Raw genomic sequence first — 26,828 nt, 5'->3', positions numbered from 1 at the left:
CCACAGTTGTTTGTTCGTCTGTCAGTGATGATTTCAATTTGGGTTAAGAAAGTGGGCGTAGGTCCGGATTTAAACTTGTTGTGGCTCTAAGCTATAACAGGAGTGAGGCCCTTCCCTCTTCAATAAATAATACTAAAAAAATAGATAGTCATGTAACATAGGTATTAAAAATGCAAGTTAGGTAGGGGTTTGTCAAACACATAACACAATTAAACAATGTAATATAAAGTTAGAATATATAAATTAGATATAAATCACAATAAGTAATTATTCTTTGCACAATAAGTAATTATTCTTTGTACGAGGTAAGAGCTGTCTCCCATATGCACAGATTAAAATAAAGGAGTCTCTGAGCTTCATCCCACCTACCTGCTTCCCTCGGATTATCCCCATATCGCTAAGCTTTTGTGGTTGTGGTTGCTTTTGCTACTGGGCGACAGCGATCCTTTGCATACCAGGAAGTGAGTTTAAGGGGGGGAAATGTAAAAGATCATTAAAAAAATCAATGGATGACCCAATTAAATTCAAATTTGGTATGCTTAAAGTTCTCCCTAATATCTATTACTGTGCCAATTTTGGTGTCTTTATCTTTAAAGAGTATGCAGATGTAAGCATTTCTTTAAAATCCTGCTCCTGCACCCCAGCGGCGGCTCAGAAGATACGCTCAAAAAGTAGGGGCTAAATACGGCAAATCTTTCGGCTTTATTGCACAATTAAGGCAGGATGCACGGGAGTACTTCACAATCCAAGCAGATTATAAGGTGGAAAACTTCGGAGTCCTTTGCATGCCATTCGCATGGTGTGATAAAGCTCTCTTGTGTCTGGACTGGTTGTGAAGTGGTTCCTTTCCTATCAGGTTGGGGAATTTCCCTAACACAAGAATCAAACCTTTTAAACAACAGCAGCCTAGCGTAATATTAAGCAGCAGGTCCAAAACAACATAGAATCATAGAATCATAGAATAGCAGAGTTGGAAGGGGCCTACAAGGCCATCGAGTCCAACCCCCTGCTCAATGCAGGAATCCACCCTAAAGCATCCCTGACAGATGGTTGTCATGCTGAGGTTGGCTCAGGCGGAATCGAAAATACACAAGTGAGAAAGAGAGTTTGGTTATCATTCCTGTCCTTTCCTTGTGAAGCTGGGAAACAGAAACCTAAAAGTAGATTAGGTGGGTGGAGTCCGGGCATCACTTAAGAGCCAGGGACTGAGCAATCGGTCAGACTCTCCTACTGCTGGATCGAGAGATTCTCTCTTTGGGAAGGAGCCGAAAACGAAGGTAAATCTGGGGGGAAAGGGACCTAAGTAGCAGCTTACGGTGGGTTACCTGAGAGAGAAGGAAATCAAAGGAAGTTGCCTCGATGGTGGAGCTAGCCGGGCTGCAGCCATTCCCCCCCAGCTTCCCCACTGAACATTTTTTTCTGATCCTGTGAGCACATTTTGAATATTTTAAAGTGTTTCATTTATTTATTTATGTATTGCATTGTTATAATAGCCAAAGCTCTCTCGGCAATTCACAGCAATTAAAGCCATAAAGTGCAAGGCAAGGTAATTAATGCAGATAATAAAACACAACCTAAAAATGTAAAACTACTATATAAAAATAAAAACCAAACAGAAGGTAACAAAAATGACAAATTCAATACCAGATATAAAACAAACTGAAAATGCTCCCTGGGCAACACCCCAAATTGGCTGCTTTTAGTGGAGAGGGGTGGTAAAGACAAAAAAAAGGGAGAGCAGGGCGAAATCTACACGTCGTACTGAAGGTGCTTGCGAGCGCCTCCAGTGCGCCCCCAAAACGATGGTGTAGGTCCTGCGGATTTGAGACGGGGAGGAAAAGGATGGCGCCCCCGCTGAGGGCAAGTTTACACACACACACACGCTGGAACCTGTATCGAGGGCAGCAGAAAGGCAGGAGGAGAACAGAGAAGAGGAGAGGGAGGAGGCGAGGAGCCCGTGCACAACGAAGTTATTTCCTTCGCCTGCGTGGGGGAGAGCAGGGCGCTGCCGCCTCACACGCCGCCCCTTACTGCTGAACGGCCAGCACCGGGTTCTGCACCTCCAAGGTCTGTTCCTCAGCAGCAGGCAGCGGCAGAGCGACACCACCCCACCCCTCGGAGCGCGTGCATGTGTGCGCGCACCCTCCTGTCGGAGCAACCCAGGTGGCTCTTTCGCCGGCAGCAGGAGGCCAGCGGGGAGGTGGGCGGTGGCAAGGACGCGGCCAGATTCCCCAGCCGCCGCCTCCTCCGTCTCTTCTGGCAGGATCTACACAATCGTTTTGGGGGCACACTGGAGGCGCACATAAGCGCCTTCAGTACGACGTGTAGATCCCCTCCAGGGCTCCCTGCGGGTCTATGGGTCTGTGCCCACACACGCATTCCCTTTGAGTCTCTCTCTCTCTCTCTCTCACACACACACACGTATTTCCAGATGAGGCTTACATTGATCCTGTTCAGACAACATGCTAAGCCACAGCGGTTAAGCATTTTGAGCTAAACATTGGCTTAGGGCAGGGGTTCTTAACCTTTTTTGAGTCACGGACCCCTTTGAAAATCTGGTGAAAGCTATGGACCCCCTCCCTAGAAAAATGCACATAAGCACATAAACACAACTTTGCATGCAATGAATATACTTTATTTTATTGAAAATTGATTGCCATACACAAAGCATGAATAAAGTGAACAAGCTTAACAAAAAAAAAATGTTTCTCACTCCTTTTCATGCAAAAATTAATGGCCACTCCATAAAAAAAATGAAATACAATCATCATGTGCAAATTAAACAAAACAAAACTTTAATTCTGCTCAAAAGTTAATTTCAATGAGAAGGTTGTTGTTTGGCTCGAATAAGAAGATGAAACTGTGGAGTGGTCTTTGACAAGGTAACAGCACGTCATCTTTGACATCCAATCAATTTCGACTTTTCGTTTTTCGTTTTGATAGAAACAAGTGCAGCTCATGTCCGGTCATTGTCCCTTCCTGGAACTGTATTTAAAGATACAGCGTTTTAAATTTAAAAAATCAACTCGTGATTCCCTTAATATAGTGAATATAAATTTTTATTTGACTTTCATGCTTGACTTTTATTTGAAACCCATCCATGGACCTCTTTGTGGTCCATGGACCCCAGGTTAAGAACCCCTGGCTTAGGGTGTCGTGTGAACCATTCCTAACCACAGTGGCTACATAACCACAGTTTAAACACACTCAGTAACCATTTGCTACAAAAGGGTTAGCAGCCTAACCATGGCTTAGTGTGTCGTCTGAACAGGCCCACTGTGCCACTGCCCTTCCTCAGGCATTTAACTGTAAGGGGTCGGTGGGTGGGTGGTTCAGACATCTTCTACTTCCACTCATAGTCCTGCACACCCGTCCCTTCGTCCTTTTTTCTTGCTGTGGCAAGAACAAAGAGATGCAATTGGTGCACAGTGCTTTCTGTCTGTTAGCGCTATTGATGGCCCCAGGGAGAGATTTCATCTCTCTGATGAATGTAATGTGCCAAGGATTAAAAGATGGCTTCTCTGCCAAAGGGTGGCTACAAGTGGCTATATGCCAAATTGGCATTCCATAATGGTGGACATCATGTCCTAGCAGACAAAGGGAAAAACTTTCGACCAATAGAGCATCGAATGTAACCTATGACTCATTGAGATTGTGCACCTGAACTTGAAAATTGAATGTAACTTAACTTGCTAACCCAGAACTGACCAATAGAAAAGTTAGAACGAGACTAACACCCTCTTGTAGTCAGGGCCTATGTATACTGTGAGATTCGTTTGTTCGGGGCGCCTCCATTTTATGGAACCGGAGAGCGCCCCCATACTGCAGTATCGGAAGTAAATGGATTAAGTGTATTCTCCAGCCGCGTGTGTTTGATTGGCTATTAACGCGCCGGGGAAGCGGGCCTTTAAATCCCTGGTTGAGGGACAACACTATGACCCCTTTGTCTGGAAGCAGCCTCCCCACCCACCCCAACACATTCTCTGGTTGTTCTCTCTCCATTTACAAATTGACAGGAATAATAATCACAATTTTAATGATGAAAAATCTTGGCATCGTTGAAAAAGGAGAAGCCAAAAAAATGAAGACTCCTTACCTCAGAAGCTTTCAAGTGGCCTTCCTCCAGGTGTGCTCTGCTACCATTGGCACCAGCCCCAGGGCATGCTGGTTGAGGTGATGGGACTTGTAGTCCAAAACATCTGGACGGTGATTGGTTAGGGAAGGCTGCTTGAAAGGTTCAGAAGACACTGGGACTGTAGAAACTTCATGCCAATGGCATTCTGCAGGATTGTGGGGCATATTCTACAGGACTTAGGTAATTTCACAGGGGGCTCAGGCCCATTGGGCTCAAAGCAGTGGGGGGGCAGTGGCTCTGATATCAGTGGGGTGGTGAACACACTCTGGGTTTCAGTCAGAACTCTAAGGGAGCTATCCAACATGTGACCTTCGATAGCGCCTTTAGGGTTCTGACTGAAATCCGCAGCAGATTCACTGTCTCACTGACATTGGAACCACCAGTCTCCACTGCTACAAGGTTACTCCAAATGAACTAAAAGTACACCCTAGGAACACTCAACACTCGCACAGCCACACATTGCAGGGGCGGTTCAGTAGCGATAGGGGACTTGTCTTTCAGGGAAGTTTGGCTTCCATGATTCATCTAGCAACTTCAGAACCCCCGTCCAGCTTCTGAGATACTTCACTGTTCCCCCAAACATGGGTTAACAATGCTGTTTTTTGGAAACCATCAAAGCGGAGCAAAATAATGGTTGAGTGACTTCTGGATGCAGTGGGTGGGGGAACTGGCTGGCTATTAGTTGCAGATCGCACAATCCTAACAAAGTTTCTGGTATGTATCTGCAGGCCCCTCTGAGTAGCGCAGGAACATTTTGAAACGCAAAGGAACAAGATGGCCGTCGTATCATGTAAGAGTGTGCTTACCTTCTTGAGGATTGGCAGTAGTCGTAATTTTCTAGCCAAGAGCAATTTTCCTGAACTTATGTTATCCTATTGTGACCCAAAAAATCCCCCCCTCAATTAAAATTGGAGGTACATTCCACTGCAAGTGCCCGCCTTGCAATTTGCAGATAGCGCAGTGAATTTTGCCTCCTCCTGGTCAGGCCCTTTGCCCAATCGTTCTGGGAGAGGCCATGCTTTCTGGGCAACAGTAATGCTCTGCATCGAGGAATCCTGATCCGTGGTTAATTTCTCTGCATTGGCAGAGATGTTAGACAAGGTTCTTCGCCCCAGGGCGAGATCTAATTAGCCCCAAAGCAGAGAGGGAGTGGGAGATGAATGGGTAGACCCATTCATTACAATGGGTCTAACTTAAGTAGAATTTATACCCATAGCTATCACCAAAAGAGAAGGCAAGGGAGGACACAGACTTGCATAACATTGTGAATATGCTATTTTGTATGTATAGATGCAAATTTTGAACAAAAATTGCTTCTATGTATTATTTTCCACTTGTCTCCAGTTACTGGATCTCAGGGCTTTAATAACGACAATAAAAAAATCAAGATCCCACAAATTTGAAGTCTGCCTGGCCCTGCCCTACAGGGTCTGGGAGGTTTTAATTCTGAAAAAGTCTGTGACTGGTTTGGATGTCACAATGATGTTTATTTGACCCATCGTGGGTTATTGTGTCATCTGGGGGGATTTTTTAACCCACAATGGCTTATTTAGCTAAAATAACCTACCCTGATAACCCAACCCTCTGCAGGATGGGTTATTTAATCCACCGTGGGTTGTTGTGTTGTCTGGCAGTCACCGTGGGTTATTTTACTTGCCTGCAGAATTGTGTGGCAAGAGCAGTTGAGATCACTGCCGTTGCTCTGTTCTTCAGGGGAGTGCTCTGTCTAATGGAAACTCCCTGCCAGTTTGCTCCTGATCAGGAGAGGCTGTGAGTAAAGTGTTGTCCTGATCCCGCAAAACCCCAAAGTTTTATAGCCACCATTCCCTTTTTGGTGCACTCGAGATTTTTGCTCCTGGGTGAGTAGTCGCATGGGGTTTTGTTGCTGGATCGAGTGCCTCCCAACTGCAAACTTCCAGCGCTTTAGAGGTGAAACAGCACCACTGCTCAGGCAGGAGCACCTCAGCAGGACATGGGGGGCAGCAAGGTGGGTGAGTCAAATTACACACAATATCTTAATAAGTTACTCACAGTAGCTTATTAGCCCATTTGTGTGGCAGGGGATTGTGGACTATTTAAAAAATATGCTGTGTGTAGCTTAACCCATCATGGGCTACCGTGATGTCCAAACATGACCTGTGTCTCTGCAGACAGATGTTTCAGAGATACTGATTTCCACTTTGTCATTACAGTCGTATCCCACCTGAAGCTTTTAGTAGATTAGTTGCACTGAGATTTTCAATGTTGAGAGATGATGATCAGTATTTATATACTGCTTCCTATTGAAAAAATCCCAAATTTTTCATTCAACTGCCTCTTTTCTTAGCCTCCACAGTTGTCCTCAGCGCCATAGCCGGCCTTGGTAAGTTTGCTATTTTGTACTTCTAAATGATCCATCAGTATCTTCTTTGTTAATGCAATTGGCAACTGGATGGATTTGCATGGGGCAGACCTGCAGCTCTAGGGAAAAGAGGTGTGATACTTTCTCTGTGCTTTCCTAGCACTGCTGGAACTTTAGCTAACCCTTCCTTTGACTCCTTCCTTGATTTTAAGCCCCTAGAAATTTGGTTAATACTATAAATCTGTGTAGCACTTTCAAGTATTCAAGGTGCTTAATGTGCATTTTATTCATCTGGAAACAAAGCCCTATGAGGAGAGACTGAAAGAACTGGGCATGTTTAGCCTTGAGAAGAGAAGGCAGAGGGGAAACATGATAGCACTCTTCAAATACTTGATAGGTTGTCACACAGAGGAGGGCCAGGATCTCTTCTTGATCCTATTAGAGTGCAGGACACGGAATAATGGGCTCAAGTTACAGGAAGCCAGATTCCGTCTGGACATCAGGAAAAACTTCCTGACTGTTGGAGCAGTATGACAATGGAACCAATGACCTAGGGAGGTTGTGGGGTCTCCCACACTAAAGGCCTTCAAGAGGCAGCTGGACAAGCATCTGTCAGGGATGCTTTAGGGTGGATTCCTGCATTGAGCAGAGGGTTGAACTCAGTGCCCTTATAGGTCCCTTCCAATTCTACTATTCTATCATTCTATGATTTATTTTCTATACCATCTTGGGGTGGTTCTCAACAATTAAAAGCATGAAACACAGCGTGATAAAACATAATATAAAACGTTAAAAGTTGAAAACGACATAAAATCAAAATAAAACCCAGCAGCAGTGTAACGATTGAAAATACAGTAACAGATTTAAAAACAACAGACACTGAAAGGCTAAAATGCCTGAGAAAACAAGGTGGTCACCTGTTGCCATACGACACAGGCACCGAGTGAGTCTCGCATGGCACAACCAGAGTGCCACAATCGAAAAGACCCTCTCCTTAGCAGCCACCTGCCTCACTTCATTTGGAGGGAACACCTGGAGAAGGGCCTCTGAAGACAATCTTGGGGTTTGAGCAAGTATATATGCAGGAGAAGATAATCTTTTAGGTAACCTAGCCCCAAGCTGTTTAGGGCTTTGAAAGTTAACACCAGCACTTTGAATTGGACACGGAAATGGGACAGGCAGTGCAGATAGAAAAGTGCAGGCGTAACATGATTGCATTGGCTAGTCCCCATTAAAAATCTTGCTGCCCTGTATTTGGACCAGCTGAAGTTTCTGGACCGTTTTCAAGGGCAGCCCCACATATAACGCATTGCAGTAATCTAGATGAGAGGCTATCAGAGCATGGATAGCTGTAGCTAGCCTACCCCTGTCCAGAAAAGGCTGTAGTTGGTATATAAGCCTAAACCTATAGTTCTTAGAACCACCCCTTAAGGGAAGCCCATATTCCTATCCCCCATATTGCAGATGAACATTGAGGCAGAGAGTGAGTTCATAGCAGAGGCAGGATTCATACCCATGGGCCTCCCGATTCATAGTTCAGTCTCTTAGGGCTTGTCTACCCAAAGGGTTTGCTCCGGGGTGGCTTCGCAGTAGCGCCACGTCATTTACATGACGCAGCCGCCGTTGCGAAGCCATCCGGGGGCAATCCTGGGAAACTCTGCTCCAAAGTTCAGGCACTTACCCCAAATTTTTTGGTAGCAGAATCCATGGCGCCCCCTGATTGGTCGCCATTGGCAGCCCCGTGCCTGTAAAAACGAGGGGACTTAGCCCGATTTTTTTCTCTTGGAGCAAGTTGACAACGGCATCTGCCATCTGTCGCCTTACTTCGGAGCTTTGGCAGAGGCGTGTCTGGGCAGATAGCGAATCCTGATTGGTCACCATCTGCCCAGACGGGGGAGGGGGTGGGCCAGCGAGCTGAATGGCCACTGGCCCACCTCCACGCTTATCCAGCACGGGGAGAAGCCCCCCAAAGGTTAAAAAAAAACACCAATGGATGCAAGGATGTACAGGCAGGGCGACTGCACAGGTGTGGCACCTCCTTCAAAGTAAAGGAACCCCCCCAAAAAAAACACAAATGGAGACACGAAGAGGCGCTCCTCCTCGCACGCAACCCCCCCCCCCACGCTCGCTCCTTTGCATGTGGGGGGTTGGGGGCTCGCGGCGCAGAAGCTCTGTTGTCAAGATGGCAAAAAACTTAATGGCAGAGCCCCTGCCTTCACATGCAGAAGGTCCCAGGTTCAATCCTCGGCATCTCCAGCTAGGCTGGAAAAACTCCTGACAGAAACCCTGGAGAGCTGCTGCCGGTAGGACCCATGGCCTGACTTTGTATAAGCCAGCGTCATAAAATGCTGAGTCTCTTCTTTTAGGTCACTGAGTAGGAAATTATTAATGTCTACTAGTAACTTTGGAATAAAACCTGCTCTGAAGTAGCATGTTATTATTATTATTTATTTATTTATATTGCGCCATCAATGTACATTGCTCATAGTGTGTTCTTGCAATGCAGGGGTGGCCACCATTGCTATCCCCGCTGCAGTTGGAGCCATGGGTTTCACCGGGGCTGGAATCACATCTGGCTCTTTGGCTGCAAAGATGATGTCGCTAGCCGCCATTGCCAACGGCGGAAAAGTGGCAGCTGGAAGCGTTGTTGCTGTGCTTCAGTCAATCGGTAAGTTTGCCTCTGTCTCCGAGAGTGATCACACACCCAGCAGGGTCAATCTCTGCACCTAAGGATTTTCGTCTCGGTAACTGTGTTCCCTGATCTTCTTTCATCCCAGGTGCTGCGGGATTGTCCGCGGCTGCCAAAACTGCAATAACTGCAGGCGCGGCGTTGCTGCCGGCCTTCTTTCGTTAAGGAAAAGACACAACGGCAGGTCGCCTTGCCCTGGGGAAGAAGAGCGACGCTTTAAAGGGAAGAATTATATTGCCCCACTAGTCAAGAGAACATCACATTAACCCAGATTTCATTTATCTTAATAGTAATCCAAATACATTTGCCAACGTCTCTAATAATTGCTGGCTTAAATGTGCAAAAATAAAACTTTTAGCATTTAAAAACAACAACAATACTGTTAATGAGAAAGCAGATTGGTGGCATCACATACCGCACATAGACCTCTTACCCCAGGAGTCGGGAGGAATCCGGATTGTGGGATTGACTTTGGTTTTTTTACTAGAACCCAGGTTCACCAATGAGAGCCAGAAAGCAGCTCAGGTGGGCAGACATAAAGCTTCATCCCACGTACCTGCTTCCCTCAGATTATCCCCGTAGCACTAAGCTTTCGCTGTTGTTTTTGCTAACGACAGCAATCCTTTGCATACCAGGAAGTGAGTTTAAGGGGGGAAATGTAAAAAATCATAAAAAATCAACAGATGACCCAATTCAATTCCAATTTGGTATGCTTAAAGCTCTCCCTAATATCTATTACTGTGCCAATTTTGGTGTCTTTAGCTTTAAAGCTTACACAGATGTAAGCATTTCTTTAAAATCCTGCTCCTGCACCCCAGCAGCGGCTCAGAAGATGATTAAAAATAGGGACTAAATAGAATGAATCTTTTTGCTTTATTGCACAATTAAGGCAGGATTTTTTATTTATTTTATTTATTTAAGCATTTTTATGCCACCATTCAGCCAAAAAAGGCGCTCACAGCGGCTCACAAAAGTATTTCTTGACAGGATGCATGGGAGTACTTCATAATCAAAGCAAATTATAAGGTGGAAAATGTCTGAGTCCTTTGCATGCAATTTGCAGTGATTGCACAGTATAACGCTGGTGTGATAAAGCTCATATGCTAAGAATTAAGGAAACGGTACCTCTGAGCACATGCTCGCCCAAGAAATTGTAATCAGTGCCAGAACCAAGCTCACCTTTCCTTTCACACAAAATTCCACACTTGGTTTTCCCCAAGTGTTCTTTTACAGTGACTAAATTTGGGGTGAGAGGAGCTTTTTGGTTTTTTATTATTGAAAGGCAATTGAGAGTTACAGACCCTGGCGCATCTACAAATTAGGGCTTTGCAAGATTCGGATTTGGAATTCCAAAGCATGGTGGCCGTTTTGTTTGTAATCCACTATTTTGTGCATCTCCACATTGAGCAACACCAAAACACCTCCCACTTTATGCAAATGAGAGCAAAACAGCTCACTTTTCATGGAAATCTTGTAGAAGAAAGACAGAGAGGAGGCGCCTACACCTCCCACCCCCTGCCCTTCCTCAGAAATTCATGAAACGTGGGAGGTGTTTTGGTGTTGCTCAGTCTAGAGATGCACCTGTAGTTCTCTACAAAGACTTAGTCCAGCATTGCCAATGAGAAGAGAATGCTGCTCTGATTGGCTGCAATGCATGCTAGGACTTGTAGGACTTTTTTCTGTCTTCACACTAGGGCTGCGCACAAAATGGCAGATTGCACACAAAATGGCCACCATGTTTTAGAAATCTGAATCAGAAGCTTGCATAGCTGTACTGCAAATCACCCAAAGATCTAAAAGGTCTTGATCTACTGTCCAATACTGACCTACTCAACAAGGAAACACTTGTTTGTTTTTTAGCAGGCTTTTGACTTCGGCTTTTAAAAACGATGTCTGCATTAGGGATGTGCTCCGCTCCGATTAGGAGCGTAGAAGCAGTAGCGGATTGGCCTGCTCCGCCTTACCCAGAGGCGGAGTAGGAGCGGACCGCGGACCCCCTAGAAGCAAGGCGAAGAGAAGCGACCATTTTTCGGAGCTCCGAGTTCAGGCGGAGCGCTCCGGTCGCCATCTTGAAAACATTTCGCCATAGGATTGCATTGCGGCAAATAATCGCGCATAACTACGTTGTTTTTGAAGCTATCATTCTGGAAATTCTTGTGCACAGAGAGTCGTGGATGGGGGTCATTTTGAGACCACTCTCAACTTTCTGCGTGCTGTGGTTCACGTGCAATATTTTTTTAAAAATCGGGTCAACCGCGGGGCTCAAACTGCGTTTCGGCTTTTCGCCCATAGGATTGCATTGAGGGAAAGAATCGGGGATAACTGGGGGGGGGGGTTTAAGCTATCGTTCTGAAAATTCTTGTGCACAGAGAGTCGTGGATGGGGGTCATTTTGAGACCACTCTCAACTTTCTGCATCGTACGGGTCGCGGGCTAGACGTTTTTAAAAAATCGGCGGGAAAAATACCTTTTTCAAAGGGCTGAGGGGCAGAGTCAGCTCCCGGTCATGATGATCCCAAAGTTGGAGGAGGGCATAGGCAAAACAGGTAACTTGGGATTCTGGGAAACTTCTCTTTCTTCATCTGAACGGGCTTTTCCCCGTGTTTTTTAACACAGTAGCCCCACCAAATGCACAAACACAACCTGAAATCATATACTAAGCCAAGAATAAGAGATAGAAAAACACAGCACTGCTCCCCACCCTAACCTTGGGGAACAACTGAATCGATGTGGTGCAAGGGGATGAGCTCCCCTAGGGCATCTCATCGTGGACGTGCCCCCACTCTCTCTTGCACTGGAAGGCCATAGAGCCTTCCAAAGAGAGTAAAACGGTGGAGCAATGCCTCTCATGAGTTGAAGTGAATGGTCACTTTTCAGTGGTGGAGCAATGCCTGTTCTGAGTCGAAGTGAGCGTTTTACTTCTTCTCGGAGCTGTGGCTGTCAGTGTCTTGAACTGGCAGCTACTTCCCCCTCCCCCGGGCACGTCCCCCTATTGCTGGTAAAAGACAGATATAGCCTTTTAAAAAAAGTTCTTCTTGTTGTTTATTGAGCAACACTGCTGCTTTTAATTCCACCCCTCCTTTGTTTATTGATTGATTTATTCCATTTTCTATGCATTACTGGCTTATCCTTGGCTCACTTCCTTATGCCCCCAGAAATGCCAGCTGCATGCCTGCCTGCCTTCCCTCCCTCCTCCCCTGCCCACCTCGCAGGGATGTTGTGTGTGGGGTGCCCGATTTTCAAAAATTCGCCAAAAATCAGGGGATGATGGGATTGCTTTGAAACTTGGCATGCGTGTGTATATCCCCATGAGGTGTCATGGTGCCAAACATGAGGTTTCTAACTTGAACAGAAAAAAAGTTGTATAATTTTTTAGCTTTCAATGCAAGCCTATGGGGGGGGAAAACGGAGCTCCGGATCCAGATCCGGAGCTCCGGGCGGAGCGGAGCGGAGCGGAAGTGGGCGGAGCGGGAGCGGAGCGGAGCGGCCCGATCCGGAAAATGGCGGATCTGCAAGTGAAGCGGAGCGGGGGGTCTGTGCACACCCCTAGTCTGCATATGGAGTGATGATAGTACACAACATTTTTCCTTTAAAAAGATTAGACCTATTGCTGGATGAGAGGTCTTATCAATGGCTTTCAGCCAGGATGTGTACTTGGAAGTTTTGTGGACAGAGACAGTATTCCCATCATTGCTGATGGATTAGATGATGTCATCACCCTCCAGTTTTGTTTCTGCGTCTAATGGGCACTTTTGATGAGTTTTTTTCAGAGTGAAGAACATATATTTAATTGTGAAAGGAAAAGAAACTGCTTTTTTCACTTGTGTATTTGTGCTGTTCTGCTATACATAACCCTAGGGAGTTATGCAATGGAAAAACAGAAAAGGAAACACTCTTCATGTAGTGCTAGATCTCAATTCTGTGATTAAAACCAAAAGTAGATACAGCTGATTAACAGCATTGCATAGAAAAGCTCTTGCAGCGGAGACCCCATATCTACTTAGTATTAGGTTCTTGAGCAAGTTACATTTCTTTTAGTCTCACTACTTTGCTTCTGGGAAATGAGCGTTCTGTGAATGGCCATGTCCAGCAGGGCAGCCATTGTATGGACATGTGCCACCCCCATGGCAGCTATTTTGTGAGTGTACCCACAACAATTCCAAATGTGTCCACCAACCCAAAAAGTTTGGGGACCCCTCTGAAGCATATTCGTAGCTTCCAAGGACAGTTATCTGCACAGGTTGGTCCTTTAGCTCTAAAATCAAACTTTTGGGAGAAAGATTAAGTTGGGACATGTGTTGATCAAAAGCAATGAGGTTAAATGAAAGGATCAGACAAGCCTTCCACTAGCATCAGGAAAGGACAGATAAAGGACCTAGTAGGTTTTAGATATGAGGCACATGGTGTGCAAGAAGTTGAACTAGATTAGGACCCTGGGTGAGCTGCAGCAACGCTTCATACACTCATCATCAATTATTTTCTCTGCCCATTTTACCGTCATATATACCCAGCCTAAAAAAAATCCCGTTTTCCTATCGTGGCATCTTAGTTAAACTAGACAGACACACACACACACACACACACAGAGCCTACTGCCCTCCAGATGTTTTAAACAATAACTCTCAGCATTCCCAACCATGGGCCATACTGGCTACAGGTGAAGGAAGTTGAATTGCTTCCTCTATTTTCATACCTGCAGTTTTAATGCAAACTGTGATCAAAAGAAATTACGCACTGAGCTTATAGCATTATCAAGGTATGTTCTCCAACATTTTTGCTACCTTTCTCTGCTATTCCCCATTTTGTCCGTTTTCCTTTCCAGGGAGTTTTTGAGGGTGACTTTTAAAACATTTTAAGATGGACTAGCTTCCCTTCCATCTGGTCGTAGCTGCCTGTCTAGACAGCAAATGTTGCTTAATGTGTTCCAGCTGCAGTTATTCTATTATAAGCACAATCAGATCTATTTTGAGATTAAACACTCTGCCATTTTAGGTTGTTTTTTACATTGCAACCATAAAGCATGTTTACTCCAAAGTAAGCCCAATTGAGGTCAGTAGGGCTTCTTACTGAGTGTGTTTGGGATTCCAGAAGCTTGCTTAATTACACAAATATCAAAACAGATTCCAGAGCGGGGAACAAAAATAGATAAAAAGATAAAAGAAAGAAAACTATTGAGAATTATTATTTTTAAAAGTGGTATCACTAAAAACTACGGCTGGTCAGCCAAGGGCAGTGGTATGGGAATCAAATGAGTGCAGCCCGCTTATATATATTATATGTTCCTAAGTAGGTAAACACTAGATCAGAATAAACCAGTGAATTATACCGCAGGGTTGTCATAAACTGCTCTGTCTCAGCTTTAATGCCCATCCCCCTGCAGCCTGGGGATAACACTTGTCTACACTTCAGGATAGTTCTAAGTCTCTCTCAGTTCCCCTAAAACTGCAATATGGGGATAACAACAATGGAGTTTATTTGCATTTGCACTGGCAGGTTAATTTAAAAAAAATTTTAAAATGTTTTAACGCACTGTTAACATCCATATTTTAAAGCACATGTACTTTGCTTTTCTTTTTCTTGATGGTGAGGGCAGGGAGGTTGTGAGATACTGCTGCTGTTAAATTATAGCTATAATAAAGTCCTGGATTTCTTTTTTGTAATGTACAAGTAGTTGTCACTTCTATCCTACTAGGAAGCATCATCCAGGAAGTCCCTTACTTTTTGGCCTATGCTGCAGAAAAGGCATTCTGTATTGTTGGTTCCATGTTCTTCAGACACTGAAAACAAGTTCTAGAGCTGAATTCTTGGCACAAATTAATGCCTGGTTCACAGGAAGTACCACCAGAGAACAAATATTGTAGAGGTGAAACACACATTGCTCCCACTGGCACCTTTACTAGTGGCTGCTTCGGCTCTCCTGTCGGAGAACTGGCACTGGAGGAAATTAAGAATCAATGATCTGTAAGAAACTGCTGAAATTCAAATGTCTCATTACTCAGAAAACATCTAGCTGAATATTTTTATTTTCTCACTCCCCTGACACAAATACATACACATGCTTGCAGTAGTCTGTTGCTGATTGTGCATTACAGTTAAATGGCAGGCAGAAGTTGCCAAGTTGCCACCCTGTTGCCCTTACTAAGCGCCTCTGAACAAGATTGGTATCTGGCTTTTCAACTATCATCTGATAAATGATAACAATTTCTGTATTAGCTTTTACATTTATACCAGTTGCCATGCTTGGGAAATTACACTGATGGTGGAAGCCTCTAAAGGCTTATATAAGGAAAGGAAAGGAACCTCTCGTGCAAGCACTTGAGTAATTGCTGACTCCTAGAGGGACGCCTGCTTTCGCTGACATTTTCTTGGCAGACTTTGTAGCGGGGTGGTTTGCCATTGCCTTCCCCAGTCATGGCTACCTTTCCCCCAGCTAGCTGGGAACTTATTTTACCGACCTCGGAAGGATGGAAGGATGAGTCGACCTGAGCCGGCTGCCTGAGAACCAGCTTCCGCTGGGATCGAACTCAGGCCGTGGGGAGAGTTTTGGCTGCAGCAATGGCTGCTTACCACACTGTCCCACACGAGGCTCTGTGAGGCTTATATAAAGGCAAACTACATTTTGATTACGTGCAATATTAGTAACTGATGATTGTTTGAAGTGGTTTAAATTAACATTCATGGAGATAATTAGAGCCAGTGTGGTGTAGGAGGCAGGCGATCCAGGTTCTAGTCCCCACTCGGCCATGGAAACCCACTGGGTGACTTTGGACCAGTCACAGACTCTCAGCCCTGCCTACCTTACAGGGTTGTTGTCGTGAAGATAAAATGGGGAGGAGAAGGATTATGTATGCCACCTTCGGTTCCTTGGAGGAAAAAAGGTGGGATATAAATGCAATAATAAATTAATAAATAATCTGATGTAAGCTTTTGATCATTTTGTGATGAATACACCCCCTCTCAAACCAAAGGCTCAGCTACACAAAATATAGGCCGGACTAAGGTACCAAAGTTGGTAGTTGCTCCATTTGTTCCCAAGGTGCTCATGCTCAAGATTTGCGACTTCATTCTGAGAATTGGCAGTATCTTTCTGAGAAGCTTGATCACCATTACCAGTCTTCTCATTAAGGAACCCCTGATAAGTTTTTTTCAGAAATAACGAGGTTCCTCTGAAAAGGATCTGAAAACCACTGCATTCAACCACAATCAGCAGCAAAATCAGGAAGTTAAAGGGGTATGAAAAACAAGTCAAGAGCATTACAGCTGGCAGCTTCATAAGGGCCTGTGGAGACTTGCGATGACTCCACCTGCTTGAGAGGTTTATTGTAAACTGCCGCCTCCCCAGACAAGCCAAACCTCAACTGTTTCCCTTCCAGAGTGCTTTATTAAACCATGGTGGCTCACATTTCTATATGCCTTTAAAGAACAAAAACATCTTTGGCACAATACGTTTGTGGAAGTCAATAAGGACACTTATGTATCCACAACAAACTAATAATACTGGCCCCAGCACTGTAGAACTTGCATGGTTTTCTCTCAGCTTCTGTCTCCACAGGCAACTCTGACAAACCAAAGAATGCAGCTTCTTTAGATATTATTATAATCGCCCCTCAGGTTGCAAGTTTTACTAGATTACTCAGCATTACTTTCTACTCTGGCAACATTCACAGGCTAAAGTCAGGGCTGAAGAGAAGCAGTTTAAGTGCCTCAGAGCATATGCAGAGTGCCTCCCCCCCCAAGACATTGAGCAGAAAGACTTTCCTTTTTGAAGGCGAGAACAGGTTTTTTTATATACATCGTAATGTTAGCACAGAGGGTTTATGAGCATGTGCAAAGTGCCCCTCTAGTCTAATCTTAGGGCACCATCCTATGCATGTTTAGACAGAAAAAACTACAATTCCCAGCGTTCCCCAGACTGGCTGAGGAATGCTGGGATCGTAGGACTTTTTTTCTGCCTAAACGCGCATAAGATTCCTTAATAAGGTATAAAAGTAACACGCTAAAATTAGAAACGCACGTACATTTTAAAAATGGTTTTACATATTCCTGTTCTAACAAGTGCCCAGAAGGCTGACATTCTGGACAATTGCTACTGGCAACCTTGCCGCGCGCGCGCTAAAGGCGGGAAAAAGAGCTGCTCCAAGTGGGAGGGGGCTGGAGCACAAGAGAAAGAGGGAAACACATGAAACCGCAACGCATGCGCACAAAGCCTCCCAAAGCCCGAGAGCAACGCCGGCCTTAACCCGGCGGCGAGGAGCTCGTTGGGCGCATGCGCAGTGGTCTCTTCCCTCCCCTCTATTGTGAGCGAACGAGCGACGTCTTGCCGCCCGCCATTCGAGCGCGCGGCCCGAGTTCTCGCGAGAGGTTGCCACAAGGCGGTTGCGCTGAGGCGCTCTTTTCTTCCGAGGGCCTCTTTTCTTCCGAGGGCCGCTTTTGCCGATTGTGCCCCTCATTCGCACCCGCCACACCGAGCCAGCCGGCCGCCTGCCTCCTAGGAGCGCCATGTCTCGCTACCTGAGGCCTCCCAACACCTCGCTCTTCGTGCGGAACGTGGCCGACGACACCAGGTGTGTGTAAGTGAGATGGGGGGGAAAGGCACGGTGGTGGGCTTGATGGCGGCGGTGCGCGAGACACGGAGCGAGAACGCGCGCGCGACCGGGGCCCCTCCCCCTCCCGTTCCATCCCCGCGCCCGCCGCAGGCTTCGGCGGGCCCGCTAGGCCCCAACTCAGCGCCGGCGAGAGCGTGTGCGGCTCTTAGGCCTTCTAGATCGCCTTTCCGCCACTTGGCTTCCCCTTTTTGTGAGTAAAACCCAGCATCCGCCCAACTTAGAGTAGACCCGTGCAAGTGAAGAGCGTTTAACATAGCCGTAAGTAGTATAAATCCCATTTATCTGAATGGGTCTACTGCGGGACTTAGGTTGGATTTTACTCTGTGTCTCAACCTTTTTTGCCGTGCAGGCGACGCTATTCACACGTCACTTAAAGCCCGAAACAGTGCACGTGTTTTCTCAGAAGTAGGCTGCGCTGGGCGGAACTTAGCCGTAGGGAAGCCGAGCATGCTCGGCGGAGTCGACTCTGGCTTCCAAGTAAAGGCGGGAGAGGGCGGCTTTTAAATTCCTGTGTTTTGCGCCTGTGTTTTTCAAACTTCTTGTGGCGCCAACGGTGGCTTACAAAAGTTAATGGTGAAACTCCGGGAAACCCAGTCAGTTCACACGATGGATAAAACCAGCCCCACATGTCTCTTAAAAGATCACGCCGGGTTACAAGGACATTTCTTTTCAAAGCCTTACCCCCGTCATACTTATTCCACCCCCTCCCCTGCCAGTTACTCTTTTTCGTTTCTTAGTTTCCTCAATACACCCTCAACCCTGCCAGAGACTTGTCTACCGTATTTTCTTTTCCTGACCTCATCACTCTCTAGTTTCTGTTTTGCATTTATTTCCGTTAAGATTTCCCCTTCCTACCTTTACATTCGTGATTTCCATAACCGATATCTTCAGTCTTCCTCTTTCCATTCCAGTTTGCTTAATTACATGGTTCTTTTGTTTTGTTAGGCTCCTTACCAAAATTCCATCCCACTCCCGACACACACACATTGTTAAACTGTGAAGCTCAAAAACTTCAGAAATTACTTGAAATCTAGAGTAGTCTTACTACTTAACACATGTTTAAAAACTTATTTTCACCTCAGCTCATTAAAACACCTGTGTAGGCACAGTTTATATTTAGTTTTTCCAAGCCTTCGATCTTCCAGAGGACTATTTCATATATTAATTTGCTAGTTGGAACTGGATCTCAATGTAGGAAAATATGTGTTTTTTAAATAGTGGCTACTTAGTGTTGACATTATGGAGGCATGAATAGTGATAAACACAAAAACATTACCAATGTGTAATTTAGGCCTAAGATACTAAGGAAGAAAACAGTTATAGAGTAAATTTAGGAGGTCCCTGAATTTATAGGGTAATTCAACCAACACTTTCTTTAACATTTTCCCATGAGAAATCTATTTCTTTCCCCCTTCTAGTGCAGTGATCACTCTTTGGAGATTTTTTGATTCTACAAAGTAAATGGGGAAGTGTCTCTTATCTTCTCCCCTCCCCACAGTAAATATTTTAAGGCTGTTTAGACCCAATCGCAGTTTGTAGGAAGGTTTTTCCTTATGCACTGCTTGCTATTTCTCTAAAAGAATATTTCGTGAAGTCGTCATCAAAGCAGTAAATGCTGAATGACCTTCCTTTGAGTTGCAGCTTAAAACAATTATGTCAAAATGAATTATGTGTAAAGGCAATATGGTGACGAAGAGGGGTTGAAGTTCATGAAATTAGATGTTTCTTTTCTAAAAGATTGTTTCCAAGGGATGGGAAGGAAAAAATGAGGAGTGAAGGGAAAAATGAGGGGGTAAGAACCTAAGAAGAGCCATGCTGGATGAGATTAAGAGGCCATCTAGTCCAGCATTCTGTTCACACAGTGCCAACCCAGAACATAAGGCATCAGCACCCTTGTCCCCATGTTCCCCAGCAACTTGTCTTTAACAGTACCGTTGCACATAAATAGAATTGAAGTGGGTTTTTTATTTAGATGTCATATACACTATCTCATTACCACAGCCCTGTAAATATTATACCCAATGGCACACAATTCCACTCACCATGATGAGTGTGACAAACCCAGTCTTCCTCCCAAACTTGGAGCTGGGAAGCAGGCAGCCTTACAGTCGCGCAATGCCTCTAGGCTAGGGATAGGCAACCTGGTGCCTTCCCATAATTCCTGGCCATTGGACAGGCTGGCAGGGACTTACGGAAGTTATACTCCAAAACACATAGAGGGTACCAGGTTGCTTACAGCTATAAATCTAGGCCCTTTGCAAATCTCAGAAGTGCAGTGTGGCTACCGGAATTATTCCCCAACTCCTCTAATTTTAAGCATCGAGTTGGGGAAGGCAGTAGGGAATTGTTACTGTCTTTGTGCGGAGTTTTGGAGACAGTGTTGAAGGTCAGGGGCATGGTCCTGGCAACATCTTGGAGTAAGAGGATTGGTGGCATGTTGTCTGTCTTTAATAAACCTTAAACTCTTGGGGGTGACTTGAGCATATTTATTTTTTTAAAAAAATGAAAAACATGCACTCCAATGATAAATGTCTGTATCCAAATTATATTTACCTTCTTCCCTTCTTCACAAGGCGTCTAGGATGGCTAAAAACACATGTAAAAACAATACAACACAGGAACACTGTTAAAATCATGTCTAAAACTAGAAATACACATTAAAATATAATAAAACCGTCACTACAACACCAGATAAAATACTTGCCTATACCTCAAACGCTTGTACAAATAAATGTTTTTAACTGGCTCCTGGATGACAGGTGAATCTCTATTAGAAGAGAGTTCCACAGTCAGGGTGCCACTCCCAAGAAGGCTCTGCAACATTCCTCAAGGCACCATAAGCAAAGCCTCCCCAGCTGGTGTTAAATTCCAGGTACTACTACCAGTACTAAGGAAGGCAGTCCCTCAGATTAGTTCTATTCGTTCAATTTCAATATTTGGGTTTGGATTGTTGCCACAAGTAGTAAGAAAAAAAGCTTACAGCTCAATCCTATTCATGTTTACTTGGAAGTCAGCATAGGATTGCAGCCTAACTTCAGGCTAACTGTTGCAGTGGTTTTAAATGCATGTGCATATTGCATGTTTTTGTGGTTTTTAATTTTTGTATATTGTTTTTAAGTGTTTTTATTTTCTATGAACCACCCAGAGAGCATTGGCTATGGGGCGGTATACAAATGCAATAAATAATAATAAAATAGTAACTTTCAAATAGAGGCTTGACATTGTTTTGTTACTGTGTTTTCATGTGGACTTGTTTATTAACTTCAACTCACTTTTATTATAATTAGAGAAGACATTCAAATGTTGTGTTCTGTTTCAGGTCTGAAGACTTGCGTCGTGAATTCGGTCGTTATGGTCCAATTGTTGATGTATATGTACCCCTGGATTTCTACACTCGCCGTCCAAGAGGATTTGCTTATGTTCAATATCCTTTCTTCAGATGGCTGATTAGTGAGGGGTGTTGGAGTTTGAAATTCACGTTTATGTATGAGGTAACAAGCCTAAATGAAAAAGCTGTTTTCTTCTGTGTTGTATGTAATGTCGTTGTGGTGTGTTCCATTTCTCCCACAAATTAATATTTTAACAAATTTCCATATCTTAAATTTTAAACCATTATCTAATAAAGTCTGCTTGGTTGTTGAAAGCTTCATTTTCAGACTTGTGCTTTTAATACTGAAATGGCATTTGTTGCCTCCAAATTGTCTCTTTTCAGTTATATATAATGGGCATTTATGATAAACTTGTTCTTGTGCTTAGCAAAATGTGGCTGATATTTTATTGTTTAACTTCGTAGAAACTGGATTAATTTGATCAAAAGTAGATTTGTATAAAATGAGGTGAAAAGTCTTGCTCTGATTATTGTCCCCTAATTTACTGTCCTCTGTTGTTGCCTCAGAGTGTAAAGCTGTACAGTAATGGCGACCCCAAAGAGAAAGCATGAAAGAACCTTATAGAGTAGAGTTCAAGAATTAAGGCAAGTAGACAAGCCAAAGACCTCTTAAGGATCAGGCTTGAAGAGAAGGGAAAGTTTGGGAAAAGAAAAGATAAAGAAAAGCTGGAAGAAGGACAAGCCATAATGGGAGACAAAGCTTCGCTTTATCTACAAATGGGGGGAAAAGGTTGTTTTTCAAAGTATAAAGATAAAGCCATCTGTCATTTTTGACCAAGCATCTCATGACAAGTCCTTCTGACAAGCACTTAAAGAGTTAAAGGTCAAGATGAAGTTGACTGGTGGCCAAGATAAAAGGAGCCATACCCGATGTATCCTACAGAATAAGAATTGTCCTCTTGCTTATTGTGTAAGTGGTTAACCAATCCTTTTTTTTTTATGGATTAGTTTAGTTATGGGCCCTGTAATAATTTGCTTAATATTAATGGTACCTTTGAAATTGTGGTTCCCAATGAAATGCAATCACTCCTGTTTTGACTTGAGTTTACCTGTAATAGGGTGACATTTGGCTTTTCCTTAGGAGTTGATACATGGGCATCTAGGGACAATTAATCTGCATCAGTCACTTAGAGATGCACAGAATCTGAGTTAGTACATTATATAACATCTGACCTAAGCTTAATTTTCCAGCATGTGCCTTTGACATAGAATTGGGAGTAATTTTATACTGGCTTAACTTTTCAACCAGTAGTGGAAAATGTAGGAAACAACAACTGTAGTATTAGTTTCATCACAAAATGAACATTATTAATGCTTATATTAAAGCAAATGTTCAGGGAGAGAAACCCTTTTTGAAATATTGGTATATATGAGAGAAATTTGGCATTCATTATGAATAAATTTTCTTTAACTGAAATTTGCCTCTTGTCTCAGAGTATAAAATAGATATTGTTAATGTCAGCTAATTTTTGTTATGCCATAGAACATGCCAAAAATGAGGACAAGTTGGTAAACAAAGGTGTGTGATGACATTATGGGAAAGCCAAAACTTGCTAACTATGTAGCTGTAAATACCTCAAATTCCCAAGTACCTTAACATCTAGTACATTTGAAGATGTCCGTGATGCTGAAGATGCCCTTCTTAATTTGGACCGGAAGTGGATTTGTGGCCGCCAAATAGAAATCCAGTTTGCCCAAGGAGATCGGAAAAGTATGTGCACTCTACTTGTGTAATTAAATACTTCATTAGGCCTTGAAATGTAATACTTAGGGCTTATGTATATTTGGTGACAGTTTGTTACGCAGACACAAAATCTGTGAATTTATACCTGCGTGGGAGGTTGAGAAGAACATCTTGAAAACATAGTGTGTATAGACCTAAAAATCCGTGTGCAGAAGTATGTCTTGACGCCGTAGAAGTTTCTGGAGTTTTTCAGTGACTGCTATTCACTGCTGATTTTTTAACCTTAACGATTAAATCAAATATATTTTTCTTCAAGACTTAACCCATCTACATTATAGTCTTGTCCAGATCTGACCAGAAAACTGCATAGAATAAGTTAAATGTGGAAGGTATCTGTGTATTTCAGCTAGAAACTTTCATATACACATCTTTCTATATAGATATTGTAAAGAATATATCTTAATGTGCTGATAAAAAATTATAGTACCACTGTGCGGCCTGACATTTTTTATTGAAATATTGCTTACAAATCTGAAGTCAGATGGGCTCCCTATCAGGGATTTGTATACCTGCCTGGAAATAAATCAATATAAAACCTACCAATTAAATGAGTAAAAATAAAAAAGTCTTGCTGTTGGTCAGTAGTAAAATTGTCCTTTTTCCAGAACTACTTTGCTGATAGAAAAGTTAAACTTTTTTCATAGCCAGTAACTTCTGTTGTATATGTGGTTCTAGACACTGGGCACAGTCTACTAAACTACTCTGGGCTGAAATCTGAAATGGCAGTACACAATCTTAATATTGATCTTAAATGGATCAGTTTTACCTGATGGATGACTATCCATTAGTGGTGAGCATATGACTGGTCCGATCTAGCATAGCTCTTATGTTTCCACTTCCTGATTGGACATACATGCTTGGAAACTTACAGTGGTGCCTGGCTAATCTCTGGTGTACAGTCATTTGGTTACCAATTCAAAATGGATAACAGGATCACTGTGTTAATATAAAAGAGAGAGGTATCCTGCCCATTCAGCTTTTTTGGTAGTAATAATACGTATTAGACAAAGTTGCTCTGGTGATGCTGACAAGAACACAAAATGTATAAATGCCATTATGGTAAAGTTTCTAAGTAAATTTCCTTTATCTAATGATTGGAAGGTATTGTTTTTGCAGAAGCCAACTGAAATGATTTATGTGCAATTTCAGGTATTGCTTTATGTAATATTACAGAATTGCTGTTCAATTTTTCTGCAGCACCAAACCAAATGAAAGCAAAGGAAGGAAGAAATGTTTACAGCTCTTCTCGTTATGATGACTATGATAGATACAGGCGTTCTAGAAGCCGCAGTTATGAAAGAAGGCGGTCAAGAAGCCGTTCTTTTGACTACAGCTATCGCAGATCTTATAGTCCTAGAAAGTAAGTGTTGTACTTGGCTTGACCTATGCTGCCGTGTAATGGAGAAGAAATCATATTGACTGTCTGACACCTAGATATCAAGTCACCTTAGTTATAACATGCATGGAAGTTGTTATACCTTGCATGAACCATCAAAAATAGTCTGTACATCATTGAAGAAAAATGAAAAACAAATGCAACTCTCAAGAAACTTTAGTTGGGGGTGTGTGAATAATTCTAAAGGTATATGCCACTGTTTACTTTTTCTGATGTACCTTTTTAGCAGTAGACCTGCTGGAAGACGTCGCCGTAGCAGAAGTCGTTCAGATAATGATAGGTAAACATCTTTTTCTATAACAAATTCAAATCTGAACAGTCTCTGCCTGCAACAGTAAGCCATTTTAATGTGAGATACACAACTCCTAGCAGCTTGTCCATATTCAAATGTATTATCTTCCTCTTTCTGATAGGTTCAAACACCGTAACAGATCTTTTTCAAGGTCAAAGTCCAATTCAAGATCACGATCTAAGTCACCACCCAAAAAAGAAATGAAGGCTAAATCACGTTCTAGGTCTGCATCTCGCACTAAATCTAGAGGCACCTCTAAAACGGATTCTAAGACACAATATAAGTCCAGCTCAAGATATGAAAAAGAATCGAGGAAAAAAGAACCAGCTAGATCCAAATCTCAGTCGAGATCGCATTCTAGATCTAGATCAAAATCCAGGTCATGGGCTAGTCCCAAGTCCAGTGGCCATTAACAGTGTACTTTGTTTTTTAGGCATGTATCATCCAGTTACACGGTTGAGTTATGGTGTTGCAACATTGCTTTAAAATAACTTCATCAATTATCCCTGTAGCAGGAAATTATTACTATTAAAATACAATATTGAGAATCTTATTCAAAAGAGTCCACTTTGTTAAATGTCATGGGCAGCTACTGAAGTTCTTGTGGTGTTTCTATGTATATTTTTGTAAAAGACTTGCATTTTTATGCTTCAAATATCGATGGTACCTTGATTATCACCATAGTTTATAGACTTATTCTAATAATCTCATCCATAAAGAATAACTTCCCTGTATATTTAAATTGTCCAGTAATCCCTGCTTTATAGCTGGAAAATTGGGCAACTATTATGCAACAGTGACTGCTGTGAAATATAAACTAGTAATTTCAAGTTTCAAATGAGTTTTGCATTTGTCATGCCCATTTGTGCCAAGATGACTGGCTCCTGGGGTACTGTGAAAAATGGTATCGAGGTACTCATTGATAACTTCTGAAGTGATGGTTCTGATAGTATAACAAAGAGCAGAAATCAGCCGTGAGAGCTTTATTGTGGATTTTGTCAAGATTCCTGGTGCTTTTCCTGACAGATAATTTAACCCCTAAAGGCAAAAATACTCAGTTAAATAATTAGGTAAATATGTATACATTTGTATGCGGTGTGGTGTATCTTAAGTTTTAGTGAGCAGTTGATCACAAATTGCTTAGGGTTTCTTGCTGCATTAAGTGAAATAAAACATCTCAGATTACTTTGTACAACATTTAACAACATTTTTTATGCCATTGACATAAGATAGCTTGTGTATCCCATTGCCATGTCTCTCTAAACATAACTGACTACGTTTACACATCAGAACCTATGTAGTAGGTCAAGCAAGTCTGTTTGTTCAAGAGATGGATTATAAATAGGGCTCCAGTTGCAATATAGCACATCTCAACTTGTGTGATCACAATTTATGTGAAGAAGAGCTGCATCCTTTGCTTTTGATTTGTTGTAACACAGTATCGAAACTGAATATGAACAGTTGCCATGGCATAAAGTCTCAAAGTATTCTCTGGTGAGAGCACTGTGTTGTAATAAGAACGTAGCTTTTCTATTGAAATGTGAAAGCCAATATAAAACACTTAAAAGGCCCTTTACTTCTGTTTAGTTGGATAATTGAATATTGAACTGTCTGTTTCTATAGAAAACTACTTTCAGATTTAAGTTTTAGTTATTCCAACAGGCCACTCAGGAATAAAGGTGGCTTTTAAAATTCTGGATGTGGAATGTTTTGAGAGGTGATTCTTGAACCTTTGTATATTTGATAGTATTTCTAACTTTTCATTTAATGTTAAAAGTTAATGTTCTGCTATGCAATCATTTACAACTTGCGTTCCTTTATTTTTTGTAGACTTCTCCCTGATGTATAGTTTAAAACAAAATGTAAAATTGTAGTGTTACTGTGCAGCTCTGGTCAGAGAAAGTTGTGGAAATAAACTTTGTATTTCCTTTCTTATAGAGGCTTCTAAAAAGGTATTTTTATATGTTCTTTTTAAAATAGTGTACTACTTTAAAACATCAATGTTTTGATCAAGGAAGAGCCAGCTTATTCTCTGCTTGCTGTAAACTAGCAAATGTGCTATAATAAAAAAGAAATAGAAATTCAGTAATCCTTTATTGTAAGCTTAAAATTTTAACCAGTACTGATGGGATCAGGTATATGTGATGGAAGGGGGAAAGTACAAGCAAATTTATCTCATAAAAATGAGTAATACGTTGTATTTATTTATTTATTTATTGCATTTTTATACTGCCCAAT

General features: G+C 42.8%; 2 protein-coding genes across 9 annotated transcripts; both read left to right on the top strand.

The window, feature by feature from the left end:
* Positions 1 to 1,188: 1,188 nt before the first annotated feature.
* LOC134408009 (interferon alpha-inducible protein 27-like protein 2) lies at positions 1,189 to 9,542 on the top strand. Its single transcript, XM_063140066.1, has 5 exons — positions 1,189 to 1,277; positions 4,864 to 4,925; positions 6,462 to 6,497; positions 8,983 to 9,144; positions 9,254 to 9,542. Exons 2-5 carry the CDS (start codon positions 4,910 to 4,912, stop codon positions 9,328 to 9,330), a joined length of 291 nt encoding a protein of 96 aa, XP_062996136.1. The 5' UTR covers positions 1,189 to 1,277; positions 4,864 to 4,909; the 3' UTR covers positions 9,331 to 9,542.
* Positions 9,543 to 17,498: 7,956 nt separating this feature from the next.
* Positions 17,499 to 26,671, top strand: SRSF10 (serine and arginine rich splicing factor 10). 8 transcript variants are annotated; one of them, XM_063140792.1, is made up of 6 exons: positions 17,506 to 17,728; positions 21,090 to 21,196; positions 22,768 to 22,869; positions 24,100 to 24,262; positions 24,525 to 24,578; positions 24,712 to 26,671. In XM_063140792.1, the coding sequence occupies exons 1-6, from the start codon at positions 17,664 to 17,666 to the stop codon at positions 25,001 to 25,003; spliced, it is 783 nt and encodes a 260-aa protein (XP_062996862.1). In that variant the 5' UTR covers positions 17,506 to 17,663; the 3' UTR covers positions 25,004 to 26,671. The 8 variants fall into 8 exon arrangements, with proteins under 8 accessions (XP_062996869.1, XP_062996865.1, XP_062996862.1 ...); XM_063140791.1 differs by having other exon boundaries at positions 17,507 to 17,734; XM_063140799.1 differs by having other exon boundaries at positions 17,499 to 17,728; positions 24,525 to 24,805.
* Positions 26,672 to 26,828: the final 157 nt, after the last annotated feature.

The sequence above is a fragment of the Elgaria multicarinata genome, chromosome 13, assembly GCF_023053635.1.
Source record: "Elgaria multicarinata webbii isolate HBS135686 ecotype San Diego chromosome 13, rElgMul1.1.pri, whole genome shotgun sequence".
NCBI lineage: Eukaryota > Metazoa > Chordata > Lepidosauria > Squamata > Anguidae > Elgaria > Elgaria multicarinata.
Note: the sequence above shows the minus strand (reverse complement) of the source record. Positions and strands in the feature narration are given on the sequence as shown.

What these genes read in the sequence shown, in the direction of transcription:
- LOC134408009 (XM_063140066.1), top strand. An exon ending in CAGCGCCATAGCCGGCCTTG is followed by an intron (nt 6,498 to 8,982) that starts GTAAGTTTGCTA and finishes CTTGCAATGCAG; the next exon opens with GGGTGGCCACCATTGCTATC. An exon ending in TGCTGTGCTTCAGTCAATCG is followed by an intron (nt 9,145 to 9,253) that starts GTAAGTTTGCCT and finishes CTTTCATCCCAG; the next exon opens with GTGCTGCGGGATTGTCCGCG.
- SRSF10 (XM_063140791.1), top strand. Translation starts at nt 17,664, where the DNA reads ATGTCTCGCTACCTGAGGCCTCCCAACACCTCGCTCTTCGTGCGGAAC. An exon ending in GCCGACGACACCAGGTGTGT is followed by an intron (nt 17,735 to 21,089) that starts GTAAGTGAGATG and finishes GTTCTGTTTCAG; the next exon opens with GTCTGAAGACTTGCGTCGTG. An exon ending in AGGATTTGCTTATGTTCAAT is followed by an intron (nt 21,197 to 22,767) that starts ATCCTTTCTTCA and finishes CATCTAGTACAT; the next exon opens with TTGAAGATGTCCGTGATGCT.